At 42.3% G+C, this 20,286-nt stretch overlaps 1 protein-coding gene across 6 annotated transcripts in view; it reads right to left on the bottom strand.

Moving 5' to 3' along the window:
• The window catches only part of MCC (MCC regulator of WNT signaling pathway), a 311,234-nt gene that overhangs the window by 42,234 nt on the left and 248,714 nt on the right, over window positions 1-20,286 (bottom strand). For all 6 annotated transcript variants that reach the window (XM_039544357.1, XM_039544358.1, XM_039544361.1 and 3 more), the window contains 5 exons: window positions 8,558-8,704; window positions 8,119-8,208; window positions 7,369-7,517; window positions 3,284-3,424; window positions 998-1,098 (listed from right to left, as the gene is read on the bottom strand). In XM_039544357.1, coding sequence (XP_039400291.1) covers window positions 998-1,098; window positions 3,284-3,424; window positions 7,369-7,517; window positions 8,119-8,208; window positions 8,558-8,704 — 628 coding nt within the window. The remainder of the gene's footprint in view (window positions 1-997; window positions 1,099-3,283; window positions 3,425-7,368; window positions 7,518-8,118; window positions 8,209-8,557; window positions 8,705-20,286) is intronic.

Below are 20,286 nucleotides of genomic sequence, written 5' to 3' on the forward strand. Positions count from 1 at the left end.
CATTTCAGTGGTTCTTGAGAAGCTGGCGCTATAAATTAGCGTCTGAAGGCAGTGTCTAGGTCTCAGCACAGTATGGAAAGCTATTTTTCTGTCTCTGAAGATTTCATATACCTTCTCCCTACCCTCCCCCCAAAGCAAGGTCCAAGATTACTACTACCACTCCCTCCCATCAGTAAGAGGAATGAGCCTCTGTAAAACTAAGAGTTAGTTTCACAGTGAAAAGATTTATTTATTGACAGAAAATGTGACTTGTGTGTGCATAGAACTCACATGCACCATGTTGAAAATGGATTAATAAATGGGCTGACTCTGTTATTAGGAAAGCACCATCCTCCAAAGAACATTTTCATTAGCAGTGTTAACTAGTGGCAGTGTGTGCTGCTGAGTAACAAAATGAAACAGAACACCACAAAAAACAGAGGCCGAAACCTCAGTCCATGCAGTAAAACATGAGAAGGAAATGTAAAAACACAAGAGTACCATGGGAGCTTGGAGGTAAAGACTGCCCATGGTATTTTATCTGCATTATGATATATTTGAGTGTACAGATTTAAGACCAGATTTTTATGAAACAATTTTTGTGGGCAAATATTGTGGCTATGTACACAACTGTGGTAATTGCAAGTGCAAATTATGTAACCCAAACCACTGCATTGAGTATGTGAAGTGCATACTTGGGTGCTTGGAGATATCATTTAATCACTGTGCTTGGGATATGGTTATTGCCCAACAAAAGTAATCCCACAAATCCAGAAGATCCATCTCCTGTAATACCATATATGGTTTATTTTAACTTGCTTATAATATTTTGTTTCAGTTCCAGTCCTAATTTTTATGTGTGTCAAACATTTTATTTATTCAGTTGAAAACATGAAAATAAGCACATACTTCGTGGGTAACAAACTGTCAGGAGATGATTCACTGTTGCAACCAGCCCTTGTAAACTGATAAATGTTAACTGAAGTGGGATTTAGAGAATGACTCAATGAGATCTTACCAACAGACCCAACGCCTGCAGCTCTAAATTGACCAAGAATGAGACTCTGTTCACTTTCTGCCAAAGCCAGCAGCAGCTCGTATGCTTCTATGCACTGTTCACTGAAATAAAACAAACAAAATATCTGCAACTTAGACAGGATAATCAATATCAGAGATCAACACTGGATAAGCCGTGGTGGAAGAACTAGGCCAGCGGTTCTCAAAATTGGGCCGCTGCTTGTTCAGGGTAAGCACCCTGGTGGGCCAGGCCGGTTTATTTACCTGCCGTGTCCGCAGGTTCAGTCGATCGCGGCTCCCACTGGCCACGGTTCGCCACTCCAGCCCAATGGACTCTCTGACTATTTAAGTATTTTACACAAAATGGATCAGTGTCAACAGGAGAAACAGAAAGAGATCCACCCCAGAATGCCCTCCTATAACCCGGTGGTTACAGCACTCACTTGAGCAGGGGAAGGCCCAAGTTCAAGTGCTGCAAGAGGGAAGCCCTGGGGTCAAATCACTGGTCCAGAGAGGAGATTTGAACTTGGGTCTTCCACATCCCAGATAATGTGGTTTCTCCCACCAATGGTCCACAAGCCTCCCCTCAGATATGCAGCCTGTGAATGTTGTCCCCAGGCTGGCCCTAACTCATTGAATAGGAAATGGGAGAGGTGGAATGACCAGTGAGAGTTGAGCTTATCTTTCTTCAGAAGTGTGGCTGATACAAGACAGTAATCTGACCAACAGTGGAGGCTATTTCTTGTGAAGTTGCCTTTCCAATTTTCCATGTTATTCAAAAACCTTACCAAAATACTTATGTTTTTCTGATCCTATGTTAAAAAATAATCCCGTCCAAGACTTTCCTTAAACCCATTTTCCCCACTGCAAGGAGATCACTACTGAACACACCTGAGAACCCCTCCTTTCTGCTTTATTTAATATGTAATATATAAAATTTATTCAATGTCAATTCCTTCAAAATGAACAGGATTTGCCCTAATGCCACAAGTGTTTGCTCCAAATTAGTTATGGTTGAAAGAATGCTCTAGACACGATTCTTAACAAATATTTTAAAGCAAATATAGTTATTTGGGACCAAATCCTGAGAGGTGTACCTCACAGTTCCTACAGAAGTCAACTGAAATCACACAAGTCAATGGGAGTTGTGGGTTCTTTCTTTATACCATCAAGCTTGTGAAAGATGCTAGACTGACAGCAGGAGAAACTGAAGTCTCCTATTTATACAACAGACAGCTAAAGCACAGACAACTCCAGCATAAGCTTCTTCACAATGCTTCTCCAGAGTGCCCCAACCTTCATCTGGAGGGATAACTGCTAGAGCAGGGGTAGGCAACCTATGGCATGGGTGCCGAAAGTGGCACACGAGCTGATTTTCAGTGGCATTCACACGGCCTGGGTCCTGGCCACTGGTCCGGGGGGCTCTGCATTTTATTTAATTTTAAATGAAGCATCTTAAACATTTTTAAAACCTTATTTACTTTACATACAACAATAGTTTAGTTATATATTATAGACTTATAGAAAGAGACCTTCTAAGAACGTTAAAATGTATTACTGGCACGCAAAACCTTAAATTAGAGTAAACGAATGAAGACTCGGCACACCACTTCTGAAAGGCTGCCGACCCCTGTGCTAGAGTGTGAGAGGGAAGTTCAGTCATTTTACCTACTGAATCCTTAACCTCTTGTTGGGATGGCTAATGATCATGGCTGCCTATGTGATGAGGACACTGGGCTGCGAGCACCCAACACACTTCAAATAGAGCAAGACACAGATGTAACATTTCTCAGACACTGATTCATTTCTTCTCGCTAAAGAAATATTGGAAAAATATTCCCAGCAACGTCCATCATATTAACATCACGAGCTGCTTATCATCATCATCACCACCACCACCACTTTTTTCTTTATTTATTTTCTTCAGTAAAACCTGCAAAGGTTGTTTCATGCACATATGAGAAGGAGGGAGAAAAACTAAACAAATCTTCCCTAATTCTAATCTTCATTCTGTATTACCAAAAAGAAGAGGTAAAGCTATTTAGTGTGACAGAGCTAAATTCATCCCTGATGAAATGCCTCTGACTACAGTTGAGTTACATATCAGACAATAACTAAATGTAGCTGCCTCATGAACGTATCTAGCCAGTGCATCATTATTCACAGCAGAATGGAACAGAAACAGGATGTTTTGTTGCAGAACAACAGCTTTATCTCCTAAAGTTCTGTAGCAAGTCTTGTCCCCTCACTTTTCAGGCTCAAATTCCCAGGCCACGTATTTACATACCTGTACTGCAGTGCAAGTCTGAGTGCCGTGGCATTGGACTCATATTTCCCAACCAGCATGCTCATCCTCTCAGCATTGCTCTTGCACTCCTCCAGCGTTATTGTCAACAAGTCATTCTGGGATTTTAAGTGCTCAATACGGCTGTAGAGAAGGAAATAATGTTTAACCTTCAAGCAGAGACAGAAGTCTATTTGTCTTGAAAACACCAAAATGATCCCAGTTTAGAATGTCAAAAGAACATTTGGCTGGCAGTATTTTAAAGTACTACAGCTAAATCCATCGGCTCCATGTACTGTGACAAGAACACGGGAGGATGTTTACTTAGATCTGGGACAATCCCCCACCACTAAAAAAACAACCGAAGAACCAACCAAAGAATAAAACATCCCTTTTTGAATTCCCTGTTGCTTTCTCATTGCAGCAAGCCTATGTAACAGTGTGGACTTATTACTACTATCCTTCTCCTCCCTCTATCTTGCCTTCCTACCTTTTAGTCACACTTGCATTTTGTCTTAAATCAACTTGTAAGTTCTTTGGGGGCACGGGCAATGCATAAAACTCCAGGGTATAGCCAACTGCCACTGCATTTAGCACCCACAGTCCGACATTATACAGGATCACCCTGGGCTGAAGTGGGACAGTCAGTCCAAAAATAAATGGGAGACAGGATCTGAAGCAGGAACTTGTATAGCGCCCTGGGGTGCACCGTTGAAAGTCCTGTTTCGATCCAGCGGAGTACCTATGAGACCCCAGCCTGGGAGGCTGAGGTGGATGGAAGTGGTTGACGGTGCTAGTAACCTCTCCCTTTTCTTTTATAGGGTTCTTGTCTTGGAGGCTGAGCTGAGAAGCATGGTGGCTGCTGGGGCCAGAAGTGCTTCCTAGAAGCAAACAGAGCATTGTGGCCCAGGGACCTGAGTAGTGCCCTTGAGTCCTTCAGGATGTGCAGTCTTGTGTGCATCTGCTCCAAAAATAGTGAGGGAATCCCAAGGACTGAAGCCAAGAGCATCGCCTCAAGGTGACGGCAGAAGCCATTGTCCTCACCACCATGTCTGAGGCATCTAATGCCGCCTGTAGAGAGGCTCTGGCAACATTCTTCCTCTCTTCTAAGAGGGCTGAGAATTCCTGCCTAGAGTCCTTAAATTTGACCAAGGAGTCCCACAAATTGTATCATATCTCCCCAATAAGGCTCACTCTCTGCTCTTTTCAAAGTGGGGGGCAGAGAATATGGGGTCTGCCACAGGCCTTTGACCAGACCCATTACCGCCTCATTAATGGGGAAGGCCACCTTAGATGGAACTGCTGCTGCCAGAACACCAATAAGACTGTGGGATGATTCCTTAAGCTCCTCAATCTCTAGCCCGAGGTTAGCTGCTATCCGCTTTAAGAGCTCTCAATGGGGCCAAAAGTCATCTTGTGGTAGTGAGCTGCCCAGCCACGGTGGCGAAGGAATCCCCTTAACAATAAGGGTAGGTTGGTCCTATTTACACTAACCCTATTTATAATATATACACTATAACTAAACTATGATACAGAGAAGAAAAAAGCACTCACAGGCACCTTGCCAAAGCAAGAGGAGACTTTCAGCAACCGTCATAGGCAGTAAGAAGGAACTGAGAGGGTGTATGGCTGGCCTCACCCCTTACACTGGCGCATAAGCACACGGCACCAGAGGGCACTACAGCCAACCCGACACATACTATTGAGGGGAAAATCTCTGGCAATGGTGCACGCCTAATGTGGAAGGGACTTGAGCAAGCACTCGAAGAAGAACAAAAGTTCCATAGTGTGCAATGATATACTCTGCTTCAAAGTGCACTATGGAACTTCTAGTGTGCACCAACAAGATCCACATGGACAGTTAGTGCAGGGCAGGCTAGTGTGAAGTAGATTTCCATCACAGCTTGCTGCCAAGTATGTGTTCACATAAACAAGCCCTAATACTTAAATGTCAACATTGTTGACTACCTCACTGCTTATCATTTTGGCAGAGACATCACGCTGCGTACTTATCCATCATCGCTGAATGTAGTAGCAGGGTACAGCTAACTGCTGTAAAGGTTTACTTAGGTATGGAATAAGAAAATCAACACCAATCACACCTCTCAAAAATTTGAAGTCACCCCCTCATCACCTGTAAATGGGGTAGGAAAAAAGTTAGCGCATCCCTTCCTTGGTAGCCAGAATAAACCCCTGAGTTTTTCATGTTGCCCAAACTCCCAGCAGTTCCCTTCCCAGCTGTCAAAAGATCCAGTTCTCTTGACAACTTCTCCAATGTTTGTGTTGTCAATACAAAATTCTGTAGCTCGCTGAAAAGAAGGGGGAGCATTTTCATAAAATTAATTCATATCAAAATAGTCAAATAAAAAGCATACTAGACTGGACTAGAACTGGGAAAAGCAGTAAGGAGGAGTGCAGTGCCACATAATTCTGGGATTTTTTATTTACAGTTTTGAGCTCATGTAATTAATAAGACATAGCACCTTGACTATGGACGAGCTAATACAGTACATGGTCCAGTGATACTAGCAATACTGTTAGACTCATAGACTTTAAGGTCAGAAGGGACCATCATGATAATCTAGTCTGACCTCCCTGCACATCGCAGGCCACAGATGTCATTCACCCGCTCCTGTAATAGACCCCTAACCTCTGGCAAGTTACTGAAGTCCTCAAATTATGGTTTAAAGACTTCAAGTTACAGAGAATTCACCATTTACACTAGCTTAAACCTGCAAGTGACCTGTGCCACATGCTGCAGAAGAAGACGGAAGACCCCAGGGTCTCTGCCAATCTGACCCAGGGGAAAATTCCTTCCTGACCCCAAATATGGTGATCAGTTAGACCCTGAGCATGTGGGCAAGACCCATCAGACAGATACCTGGGAAAGAATTCTCTATAGTAACTCAGAGCCCTCCACATCTAGTGTCTCATCACCAGCCATTGGGGATTTTTGCTACTGGCAGTTGCCGATGAGCCACATGCCATCGTAGGCAGTCCCACACTACCATCCCCTCCACAAACTTATCAAGCTCAGTCTTGAAGCCAGTCTGTTTTTTTGCCCCCACTGCTCCCCTTGGAAGGTTGCTAGAGAACTTCACTCTTCTGGTGGTTAGAAACCTTTGCCTAATTTCGAGCCTAAGCTTGTTGATGGCCAATTTATATCCATTTGTTCTTGTGCCCACATTGGCACTTAACTTAAATAATTCCTCTCCCTCCCTGGTATTTATCCCTCTGATTTATGTATACAGAGCAATCATATCTCCCCCTCAGCCTTTGTCTGGTTAGGTTAAACATGCCCAGCTCTTTGACTCTCCTCTCATAAGGTAGGTTTTCCATTCCTTAGCTCCTCCTAGTAGCCCTTCTCTGCACCTGTTCCAGTTTGAATTCATCTTTCTTAAACACAGGAGACCAGAACTGCACACAATATTCCAGATAAGGTTTCACCAGTGCCTTGTATAATGGTACTAACACTTCCCCCTGTCTCTACTGGAAATACCTGGCCTGATGCATCACAGGACTGCATTAGTCTTTTTCATGGTCGCACCACACTGACAACTCATCCTGTGATCAACCAATACACCCATTCTCCACCTCACCTAAAATGAGCACATTCACTGAGACAATTTGATTCTGAACACTATTATTCAGGTACCCCAGCAGAAAACAAAATACCCTGTTTCTAGAATGGTGTAGTGGTCATGCAAGTCCTAAGTAATAACGTTTGTATGTTTTAGAAAAAAATGCAAGATCTACTGGTCTGCTCCATGCTTCAGGGATATGGGGAACACATCACAGTTTAGAATTCTGGACATGGAAGAGACATGAGAAATAAATGATTTACTTACTACATAGGACAGAGAGAGATTCAAATCCATTAAAGGCCTTAGCATACATGTTCAAATTATCATATTGGTAGAAAAACTGTTAATGTATGTTAAGATCACCTCTTCATTATCCAAGTTTCACATTTATTTGGAGCTGCCAGAGACGAACTGGGAGTCAAGCACGAACATATGAGATATGAAAATAAAATCAATGTAACAAAACAAATAGTAGGCAAAATACTACAAATACTTCCATCTTACCTATTTAACCTCTCTGTTTCCACTTCAAACTCTCGGATTTTGCTTTCAGAGATAGCAGATCCATGTGAATAGAGTGTCTGAAAGATTTCCTGGATGTTGGAGCAGTCTTGGAGAGAATGGGCCAAGTGCTCAGCCACACTGCTAGACACCTGCACAGAGTGGTTAATAAATCTGCTGTGAGAGGATGGCTAGTTTTTAAAAATACTATAAATTTAAAAGCACTCACGACTCAGGCTCCCTGGAGAACATCTACACTTCCAGGAAATCTGTGCAAAAGGGCCAAATACTGCTCTCAGTTACACAAGTGTAAATCAGGAGTAGCAACGGTGTTCTGCTGGATTTACACTGCTGCTATCAGAGCAGAATGTGATATACTACTCTTGTAGAGATGTCTAACTTGGGGTGCAGCTGCATAACCCTTATTTATGTGAGTAATCCTCATTCGTATTTATTGTCCCCTTGAAGTCAATATGATTACTCAGATGAGCAAGGGTTTCAAGGATTAGGGTCCTTGGCCATCAATTTATGGCAACTGCATGGACTACATTAATGTAAAACTGGGGATTACACAAGCGTATTCATTTATTCTCTCTCTCCTGTTAAATATTTTCCATAAAATTAGCTTTGAAATAGTAAGATACTGTTTTTGTTTTTAACAACGTAACAGTCACCCCGGCTCTTTCCTGCAATACTCACGTTAGGATGAGCTGTGTGTGCAGTTTATTATTTTGTTTTATTATTAGCACTCACCCCTATGGTGCTGATTTCTGATCCTAGGACAGGTCGGTCAGACGATGAAGACTCTGACCTTGTCTTTGAGAGCTTCACTCGTTCAGCAATCTAAAAGCCACAAAGCTACACAAGTTACAGACAGGCATCCCACGCCCCATGTTCTCCACAACTATGCAAAATGCATCATCATTCACACATTCACCGTGCTTGGAAATCCCACGTTAAGTTGATAAATGAAAGCTGGCATCTGTGTTGTGACTAAGAGAGACTTAAAATTATTAGCACTTTATCTCTTCCTGCAGCTTGAGTTCATGGGCCTGCTTAGGGCCCTTGAAAACACCCTTGGGATTCTAGATGATACTTCCCAGTTAATCGCATGCCTGCACAGCAGCTGTGCACAATGAAGTCTGCTTCTTCCAGATAATAAGAGGCATCACTGCAGCACACAACAGCTCACCTTGGCAATGGGAATGTCATTGCTGCTACTGCTTGTGCTCAGCTCTCCAGTACTGGGGTTCACGGGTCGGTTTGCGGAAGTGAGACGACCTGGACTGGATGGGCCTGTTGCCTGGATACTCTGTAAACGTGTTTGCAATTCCCGAACCTAAAATCAAATGCAACATTCTTCTTTTACTTTTATTGTTTAGATAATTAACTAGCTCTTTCCCCCTATTCTGGCATCCAACTGATGATTACTGACTGACAAGACCATCTGATTATTGTAAGGCTTTCACTGTGGTGGGGTGGGCATTGATTCAGAACTCTCCCCCACTGCCAGCCCCTTCTAACTTGTTCAGTGTGGAAATACACAAATCTGCTGACACAGAACAATTCTTTGTTCCAGCTTGTTTTATATAATCCCTTGAATGCAACAACGTTATATGTATAAGAATCTCCTTCTTTGGAATGAAGTTAAAATAATGCTTTGGACTAAAATTAGGAAGTGTAAAGAATATGGTAAGTAGACAAAGATCCTGCTGCTAGAGTCTTCAATGGCTGAAGAGAGAGGGGCTCTAAAACTGATGAAATAGTTCTCATGCATAAATATCCCAGGATGACTTCACTGCATTAAAAGGCCAAAGTAATTGAAATGTAAATAATTTATTAATACTTTGAAAACTACAATTAAATAGAGCACCACGGAGTGAGTAATGTCAAGAATGGGAACTTCTAGAAAGAGCACCCAACCAACAGTTTGCTGAAGCTCTCAATAACCACACATTTTGTAAAAAGCTGCACTGTCCTCATTACATGCCAAAGAAATACAGAACTGCCTTCAAAATAGTTTTACAGATAAGAAAAAAAAGGCTTGAAGAAGCCAAATGGTATTGCTGGGTAAGAGATTATAGGGTTTACCTCAGAATAGTACTTGACAAAGAAAGAATAAATGGTCAGCTTGAACACAGCAATTATACCACAGGGGAAAGTAACAGAGCTCATTTTTCTGCAGAACTAGCATCCTGGCATCAAAGGAAAAGGGGGGGAAAAAAAACGCCCTCCCCAGTTTGAAGGGGAAAATTCTCTGAATGAAAAATAGTTTATTTTTACTTATTTAACTTACGTGTGGATTCTGTTAAAACAATGAACAGCCAATGTACAACTGATGATATTTTGCCAAAAATTCTAAAAAATGCAGTAATGTTTGAATTGCGTATGGCCTGTCTCACAGCCACTTGCAAAATTCAGACTACAATTTCTATACCATTGTACAAGTATGATTTTCTACATAAATATATATTAGCACCAAACATAGGTTAATATTTCAAGCATAAGCGCTCAGTCAAACTTAAGGCTGTTGCATTAAGGTTTTGGGCATTCCCAGCTCCAGAGCTCTTAAGGTACATTATTATTATTAATTATTTTTTAGCATTGTTATCAAGAGTGGTGGCCTCATTATGTCCACTGTACAGACACATAGGAAGACAAGGGCCCTGCCCCCAAAGAGCTTTCAATCTCATTTAAGACAAAATATTGAGTGTAACAAACAATACAAGGGAAAAGAAGAGAGGGAAGGGATGAAGGTAGCAGTAATACGAACTTTGGTTACAGAGGTTAACTGTGGGCATAACTTGGTGGCTCATCCAGAATGGGATGCTAACAGCCTTACACAAAGTGCATCCAATAGTTCAACCCCTTTATTTCGTGCAAGGTCCAGAAAAACGGAGTCAAACATGTCTGTGGAGCCCTTAGGCCAGCACATGCACCTCTTCAATACATTTTCATTACACAGTTAAATTAGCTGGGCACATACACGTAAAACACCCACCCATGGCAAACAATTTTCAGTTGGTAACTCAGGCTGGGTTTACATACACATTTGCCACCAATAAAACAGCATTACTGCAACCCTCTAGGGTAGGAGTGCTGCACTGGTATAGAAACTGGTGAACTACACTGAGGTCATGCTCACGCATGTCACTATTTATACTAGTGCAGCTACACTGATGCAAAAAATCAAACCAGCAGTGTAGACAAGACCTCAGTCAAATCCACATCAAATTTTACTAACATACACAAGAGCATTTCTCTTAACAAGGCTATCTCCATGTCAAACTCTGATTTTCATTCCCCAGTTATTTAGGCTGCAAAGCTGTGTGAAATTTTCTTTTAAAAGAATATATCTATGAGAAAAGTATTTCCTCCCTTTCTCCTTGTATTCAAAATATTCTGTACCGTTTTCATTCAAACTTAAAAAAAAATCACCTTTGGCCAGAGATCAAACTTGGAAGATTTTGGTTCCAAACTGAAAGTTTTGCAAAGTTATAGGCAACTAAAAACAGAGGGTTAAAGTGAAAAGTGTCTGAAATCTTAACCACAGTGGTCATTACTGTTCCCATGATGCTGTGTACACAGTCTCATACATACATTTTTTAAGCCACCTTACATGGACAATGTTCCATAAAGCTCCTCACAATGCAATCAAACACTGACACAGAGATGTTTCCTTTGGCCTACATTTTATTATCGAGCAGTGATTACTGATCTATCACAATTACAGAGTGAGCTGCTCTAAAGGATTTGTAAAACAATATTTGTAATAGAAAGAAAAATTAACCAAGTTTAGACCTCAGCCAGGAAAACAGTTTACTTAGGAAAGCACATGGTCAAAAACTCAAGAGCACAGCCTAACCATCAATGTACACTATTCACTGCTTCAATATTCTGTTTCAGAAACAAGAAGGTGAAAAAAGAGAGCACTAACAACCCTGAACTGTGTGGTCGCTTTTTTACATACAAATCCAGAGTGTTAGCTGAGTAGATTACAGGCTGAATTAATCATTAAAATTTGTAAATGAAATTAAGAATGTGTCCATTTTGCAGTGAATTTATAGTAATGTTGAGTAGTTAAATAGAACAAATTCGTCTTACCTGTAAATAGGTGATCTCATAATGCATACATTCACCAATTCAAAATCTCATTACTGGGTTGCCCCACCCACTGGAAAGCCCAGAGGCAGCTCAGCTAACTATTTCTGGTCACCAAAACCTTCTTGATAGAGCTGAATGCACCATCTCCTCAGAAAGTAACTTTCCAAGCTACAGGTAATGGTAATTCTAGAGAAAAAAATAAAGGAAGACCAGAGAAGAGGGATCGAGAGAGAAAAATATTATAAGAGGAGGTTTCTCTGGATTGGTGGATGTATGAATTATGAGAAGACTAATTTACAGACAAGGTTAAAATTGTCCTAGCCTCTTACATCTATACATCCGCCTTCTGACTGAGTGTTCAGTGGTGTACAGGATATGTCTAGAGATACTGTCCCTGGCCTAAAGAGCTTACAATGTCAGAAGAAAAATATTGTTTATATAGCACCAGAACTTTCCATGAAATTTTTGTGCCTTACCTAAATGGAAAATGAAGATGACAAAAGAAGAGCTAGGAAAGAGGGTTAAAATAAATAATGTGAGTGACTTTATGTTGAGACTACATCTTACAAGTTCAGATATTTTCTAGACTGATACTGAGGTAGCACCAGGGGATGGTGTAGATAGTACAGTATTGGAAGTCACTTGCATCCGAAGAAGTGGGTATTCACCCACGATAGCTCATGCTGCAAAACGTCTGTTAGTCTATAAGGTGCCACAGGATTCTTTGCTGCTTCTACAGAACCAGACTAACACGGCTACCCCTCTGATATTGGAAGTCAGTGGTGGAAAGCCAGGTGAAAGAAAATGAGTTCCGAGGAAGGATTTAAAGAAAGAAATTGAGGATTTTTGGTGAGATGGAAGAGGAATGCTATGGCAAGGTTTGAGAGCAATATGAAAGAAAGCATGAAGTTAAGAGTGGGAGGGGAGAGAAGCAGAACACTGGGGTGAGGTGTGGAGGGAGGTGAAAGATGGTTAAGCAGCATCTACTGAGCAACACACACAGCATCCACTGAGGCTCAGAAATCCACTAAGACTTTCAAATCTCCAAAATATTCTCTCTTTTCATGAATGGTCAAATATATGCAGACAACCATCTATATGTGCACTTTCACTCATTGTGCAAATAACACAACTTACACTTGCAGAACCCCACTTGCACACAAAAAGCGAGCCTGGTTTAGGAATGAGAATGGGGATGTTCCAGTAGCTGTCCTGCAGATTTCTTGCAAGGTCTTCTCTCTCCAATAGAGGGTTCAGAGTGAACGTGATGCTTGGTGGGATTTTATTTGTACATGTGTATAAATCTGATGACCAGCATACCCAATTAATCCCGCTATACCTTAGATTAGATTAAAAGCATATTTTTGGGTGGCAAGGTGTGACCAAGTTTACAGACAACTCTACGCACACCAGTATAACACCACTGACTTCCACATAGATAATCCTGATTTACATCTTTGTAACTGTGAGAAGGACCAAATCTAACAGTCTAACTCAAGTTTTCTGTTCTACAGGAACAGAACTTTAGAGTCTGCACAGTTTAGACTTGTGTGGCTCCAAGACTTCTAAAATGATTAGAAGGACAAAGAGATGGTGAGAGTACCTGCAATATATAAATTAAGAACCTATGATAAAAATTAGACTTCTCTGGGAAACAAAAGCTTGCAGAAAGGGTTGTTGGGTATATTGGTCTCTCAGATCATTTACTCACCTAACAGGGAACATAGGAAAAAGAAATAGTCACCTATCTGCTATGAGCTCAAAGGAAAGTTGCCTGAGAGCTCAAAGAAATAAATGTCATCTTCTTAAATGGAATTACATTTCATTACTGATCTCAGAAACTAGCTAAAAGAAGGTTTGCTGGCTAGATTCTCTTGGCTTCCAGAGAGATTACAAGAGCTCATGAGGCTCATGACCTTAAAGTTGTGAAGCCTTGTGGAAGGGGTCTCACAGAAACTCAAATACTTCTGGTTCAATAAGCAGAGCAGCTGGTATCCCAATTCTGAAATTATTTCCCAGACTCAGGGGCTAACCGAACCATCATTTCTTCCCTAGATGCTAGTAGTATCTCTGAGTGGTTTGAGTGTCAATGGATGAATAATCACAAAGTGCAGTCAAATTCCATGTGGTCAGGTTTTGAAGTAATACTGGGTTCAAGGTAAAAACTGTGAATTGGAAAATCAAAGGCTCACACACTCTGATACTTCCAGTGGTTTGCAATTCAGGGGTGGTGAAGCCAGTTCATTTGTACTTGGATAATTTAATATTATCCCATTTATTTCCCCTGCTCATCTGGTAATCAGGAGAAGAGATACGGTGTACAGTGGAACCTCACTATGGGAATGAAAGGATAGCCATTAACCATGCCATGAGCTCCTTTTGCCTAGGCTAATATATTGACGATAGCCCTGTGTGACGCAAGAGTGGTCATATAAAAGGTACCATAGATGCTGGAACTAGGGATATGGGGAGTGCTGCAGCACCATCTGACTTGAAGTGGATTCCATTATAGACAGGGTGCAGAGTTTGGTTCAGTGGCTCTCAGCACCCCCACTATACAAATTGTTCCAGCACCCCTGAAAGGTACGACATATGATGGGAGTTGCTATACCACATCGCCGGATGACAGTATTGCTGAAATACATTGTATCCTGATGTATCTTCTGTCATCCCGAAGGAAAGTGTCTAATAGCTGAGCCAACTGTCTTGTGTGTTCAAGCAACTTCTAAGGGCTGAGTTAGATGAAGCAGTACTTGCCCATGTTGTCTAAAATCTAATGCTGCAAGCAACAAGTCTAACATGATTGATTCCACTGTGATGCAGGAATCCATCTTCCTCCTGGCAGAGGCAAGGACCCAGTAATGCAGAAACCGTCTTCCTGTTCAAAAGCTGGTTTATAACCTCTGCGATTTCTCCATTTAGAGCTTCCTTCATGTTACTAACTTAGGTATACAATACCAGCTGCAGCTGGGCCCCCACTAAGCATCCTCTTAGATAGCAAGTAACAGCTTAGGAAAGGCCTCTGACCTCTGAGGTGTAGCGAGTATGTTCTCAGAATGAGGTTGCATTCTTTGACTTCAGAAGTCTATTGAGTGTCTTCTCAGTGGGGAGGGTGGCTTATGAAAGGCTGTACTGTTGTCTGTGGAGATGATCAGTTTTTGGTTCTTTGTTTGCTTTAAGAGTCTTGTAGATTGTTCTTCAAGGAGAAACCAGGCATGAGATAGCTTTAGTAAAGCAGTGATTTGAGCGGGGAGCACTGTCAGAACATTCACTGATGGAAGCAGTAAACTGGGGAAGGACTGTGCACATAGCACAAATTATGGGGGAAGTTTTCACACTAAGAAAACGTTAACTGCATCCACGATATCTAGTAGACAGGGCAACCCAATTGTGAAACTCAAGACTGGTGTATGTATTGAGAATACTAAATTCATTTACAGAGAAACTTATTTTATATATATATGTGTGTTCCCCGCTAGTAAATACTGTCATTGCTATACTAATTGGAGTACAAATTTAAGTAATTTCTAATTAGGTTTATTAATATTAAATAATGCTTAGTAACACAAGTAAAAATGAAAGCAACAACTGTATAATTGTACCTCTAATATTTTTTCCTTACAATGCAGAGGATTGGATTAGAAGGGGGAAAAAACACAATTAAGAACCACTGAATGAAAAAAAAAATGAAAACAGGGTGGGAGACAGAAAACCCTGTCATACTTTACATTAAGATTGCATTTATAAAGCATTCATAAATGATTAATAGATGTATATAAGTATGTTGGAGACATGAGTAGTATGTGTTACAGATATTACAAGCACATCAGTAGAGTATGGGCTAGTGCCGAGTGTCGGAAGTGGTGTGCCGAGTCTTCATTTATTCACTCTAATTTAAGGTTTTGCATGCCAGTAATACATTTTAACATTTTTAGAAGGTCTCTTTCTATAAATCTATAATATATAACTAAACTATTGTTGTATGTAAGGTGAATAAGGTTTTTAAAATGTTTAAGAAGCTTCATTTAAAATTAAATTAAAATGCAGAGACCCCTGGACCGGTGGCCAGGACCCAGGCAGTGTGAGAGCCACTGAAAATCAGCTCACGTGCCTACCCCTGTTCTAGTGGTTATAAGCAACATATTGACTTGTTGGGTTCTATAATGATTGACTATCCATATAGTCAAACATCATTTAAACCTTTATAAACTATTTATACATTTTCCCTCTATATAAAGTATGACCAAGAACTCTCAATTGGTGTAACTTCTGTATTATTTTGATTAAGAGATAATTAGTGCATTAGTTCCTAATCCAACTTTAAATAAAAAAGGTTTCAGGTGCAACACCATTTCTCCCTCCTCCTTGACCAGTGACCTGATTATTTAATCATTCAATAATTCCTTAAGAAATGGAAGTCTCTTTTACAATTTTAATATTTTCCAATTACACCTCTACCTCGATATAACGCTGTCCTTGGGAGCCAAAAAATCTTACCGCATTATAGGTGAAACCACATTATATCCAACTTGTTGATCCGCTGGAGTGCGCAGCCCCGCCCCCCCAGAGCACTGCTTTACCACGTTATATTCAAATTCTTGTTATATTGGGTCGTGTTATATTGGGTAGAGGTGTATTATTTTTCTGCTATAAGCAGGACTAAGCGTAACAAAATATTGCAAAATATGCAGCAAAATATTGCATACCATTTCCCCACCTTCTGATTTATTCATGCAGAATGCAAGCCTTGTATATGAATAGGAAAAGAACATAAGAACAACCATACTGGGTCAGACCAAAGGTCCATCAAGCCCAGTATCCTGTCCTCTGACAGTGGCCAATGGCAGGTGCCCCAAAGGGAATGAACAGACAGGTTATCATCAAGTGATCAATGCCCTATCACCCAATCCCAGCTTCTGGCAAAGAGAGGCTAGGGACACCATTCCTGCCCATCCTGGCTAATAGCCATTGATGGACCTATCTTCTATGAATCTATCTAGCTCCCTTTTGAACCCCATTACAGTATTGGCCTTCACAACACCCTCTGGCAAGGAGTTCCAGAGGCTGACAGTGTGTTGTGTGAAAAAATACTTTCTTGTGTTTGTTTTAAACCTGCTACCTAGTAAATTTCATTTGGTGGCCCCTTGTTCTTGTATTATGAGAAGGAGTGAATAACACTTCCTTATTTACTTTCTCTATACCACTCATGATTTTATAGACCTCTATCATATTCCCCCCTTAGTTGCCTCTTTTGGAATGCAGGATGGAAGAATGCAACACTAGTGTATGACTGAGAGTCTTCTGACAATTAAAGGTGTCTTGAGTGGCCAGTGCCTTTTCCAGTCTCTGGATCTTTATGACTTTTCAGCCACACCCAGATGCAGTCATTTTCAATGGGATGGGGAAGGAGCACTAGTCTGAGCATGGACTGGATGTATGGATCAGGAATTCACACAATGAAAAACAGAAAAGAACTTTCTGCGTCATTTAATGAAGGTGCCAAAATATTCTCTCAAATGTTTCAGAAAATAAATATACATATAAAACTGTACATACTGACTGTAAACCAAGGGAGGCCAAAGTGCACTACGTAACCTACAGCTTTCTACCAAGCATTCTGCAGTTCTTGTAATCTTTGATACAAGATTATAAGTCCCAACATGCAATGCTTTGCACTGATCCTTGCAGATGAGTGTTGGAGCCTGTCTCTCCCTAACAGAAGGAAGATAATGAAGATAAGACCAGCAGCAGAATGCTCCATTTTATGCAAAATGCAAATTGTGTGTATCCTGCAGGCTCATGGCAAAGTTACAGTACCCTTTAACTGTACAATGCTGCACTGCATAAAAGACAGTTACTCATCTTTCATAACTGTTGTTCTTCAAGATGTATTGTTCATGCCCATTCCATTGTAGGTGTGTGCGCTCACCACATGCACCAGTGCCAGAAGTTTTTCCCTCAGTGGTATCTAATAGGGGACTGGCTCTGGTGCCCTCTGAAATGGCGTGTGTATGAAGGGGTGCCGCCAGCTCCCTCATCCCCTTTCTTGCTGGAACTCCGACAGAGGGGAAGGGAGGATGGGTCATGGAATGGACATGAGCAACAATCTTGAAGAACAACCAAAGAACTCACAAAAGGTAAATAACCATCTTTCCTTCTTCACTTTCCTTCACTATCAGAGGAGGCACAGCCTGTACTATCTTGTAGCAAGTACAGATGCAGGTGGCGATTCAGGACAAAATCCTCTGAGAAGACATTGGGAGGCCCATCATCCTGTCAGCTACTGCAATGAAGAGCTGAGTAGATCTGCGTTGTGCAGACGCCTCTCCCTGTTGGACACATGGGCTTTGGACGGAACACTGGGATGAAGATATCCTGGTAGACATGGAAGTGCAACACCACCTTTGGCAGGAAGTCCGGATGGGGATGCAGTTGGACCTCGTCCTTGTAGAACACAGTGTATGGGGGCTCCGATGAGAGACTCGCCTCACCGAGCTAATAGCTACAAGGAATGCCACCTTCCATGACAGGTGTGAAAGGGAGCAGGAAGCCAGAAGCTTGGAGGGAGGGCCAGTGAGTCTGGAGAGGACTAGGTAGAGATCCCACTCTGGGGAGTTGGGTCCTGAACTGCCAGGAAAAGCCTCTCAAAGCCCTTCAGGAACCTGACCATCATCTCATAGGAGAATACCGATCTACCCTGGATGCTATAAGTGTACCTTGATCGATGAATAAACAAGGCCCTAATGCTTTAAGTGAAGCAGGAAATCTAGGATGATTGTAGAGATGAATGGATCAGAGAGAGATTCCGCTCCAACGTCCAGCAGGAGAAGCCCTTCCACTTTACCAGGTACATCACCCTGGTAGAGGGGTTTCTGCTTTCCAAGACGACCGGCCGTCCTTGAGCAGAGCACGCTTGCGCCTCGGGATTTAACCACGCAGCAACCACACTGTGTGGTGGAGAGAGGCGAGGTTCAGAAATCGTCCAGGATCCTGAGGGCAGGTCTGGGTGGCTGGGGAGAGTCCCTGGGGCTGCCACCACTAAGTCCATCAGCGTGACGAACCAATGCTGCCGTAGCCAAGCCAGGGCGATCACAATGACTAGAGCCTTATCCCTCTTGCTCTTCAAGAGGACCTTGCCGATCAGTGGGGCAGGCAGCAAGGCCTACATCAGGTCGCCTGACCACGACAGGAGGAAGGCATTGGATAGCGAGCTGCTGTCGAGACCTTGCTGAGAGCAGAACCAGTGATATTTTCTGTTCTGTCTGATGGTGAATAGGTCCACTCAGAGAGCTCCCCACTTCTGGAAGAGCATCCTTGTGACCTCCAAGTGGAGGGACTACTTGTGGTGAGAGAAGAAGGACCTACTGAGGCAATCTGCCAGCGCGTCTGGACGCCGGGGCATGCGAGGCTTCCAGGCGGAAAGGATGCTGGATACAGAAGTCCTGAAAAAGGGCCGATGATCGAGCTCCCCCTGTCTGTTGACACAGAACATGGAGGCCGTGTTGTTTGAATTGGAGGGTATACCCCCCTGCAACAGTGCTGAGCACCCACTGGTCTCATGTTATAGAAGCCCAAGCAGGGCGGTAGAGCAATAAATGGTTGGAAAATAAAAAGGAGTGTTGAATTTAGGATACAGGCAGGGAGGTCGCCCTTGAGTGTACCCTCAAAATGCCTGTTTGTTACCCGGCTGGTGGCGGGTACAGCTTGAGTGAGCCAAGGAGGCTGGCGGTTGCCCTTCTTGCGGAAGGGTTCTGATCAGGATTGACTACTGAATCTGTGGGTCTTTTGTGGTTTGAACCACTTTCTTTTGGGCACCAGCATGTAAAGGTCCAAGGAGTGCAAATTAGCCCTAGAGTCTTTCAGGCCATGTAATCTGCAGTCTGTTTGCTCTGAAAATGGCGCCAGACCATCAAAGAGGAAGTCCTGGATCAACTGCTGAACCTCCACCAACAGCTCAGATGATTGCAGCCATGATGGTCTCCTCATGGATATAGCCAAAGCCCTGGTCCTGGCTGTGAAGTCTGCTGTGTCTAAGGCTGCTTGGAGGGCAGCCCTCACCACTGTCTTGCCCTCATGAAGAATAGCCAGGAACTCCCTCCTGGGCTCCTCTGGCAGCGAGTCCACAAACTTGGCCATAAACTGCCAAATGTTATAATCATAATAGCAAAGTAGGGCCTGATGATTGGCCACTCTCAGAGATTGAGCCTCTTTGTTCTTAGGGGTTGAACCTGGTTGCCCCGTCTGTTGTGCTCATTGGCTATGGATACGACCAATGAACTCGGGAGGGGGGGAGGAGATGGTATAAAGTTATTCAAAGAGAGAGAGTGTGTAAAAAACACTTTCTACTGGCAATAGCTGCCTCTAGACTTTAAACAGTTTACTTTAGGATGGCTATATCACTCAGTGGTAGCGTAGACCTCTGCATTGTGAAATTAGCAACTACATTACGGGCATCCTTCAGAAATAAGTAATTGCCTCATTTACTAATGACCTGTGAGAAACAAAAATCCGTATGCATGTCATTTCTTAACTACTGCTCTGCAAAGTGGCACAATCTGTTAACTGAATGCATTAAATACCTAATTTAATTAAAACTCTAACAAGCCTCCGAAAACCTATTGAGAGCACTTTGTTTGATTACAGACATTGGGCTAAAGTAACAGACCTATTGATCTGATCAGCTTCAGCTATTTTCTCTATCCAATTTAATGTGGGCAGAACAAAAACGAAGTTTTGGCAGGGTCTCCTCCCCCCCCCCCGACTTCCTTGGGGAAATAATCTGAAGTGACTCTGGGTTCAGGGTTGCATATATAAAAT

The sequence above is a fragment of the Mauremys reevesii genome, linkage group 6, assembly GCF_016161935.1.
Source record: "Mauremys reevesii isolate NIE-2019 linkage group 6, ASM1616193v1, whole genome shotgun sequence".
Classification (NCBI taxonomy): Eukaryota; Metazoa; Chordata; order Testudines; family Geoemydidae; genus Mauremys; species Mauremys reevesii.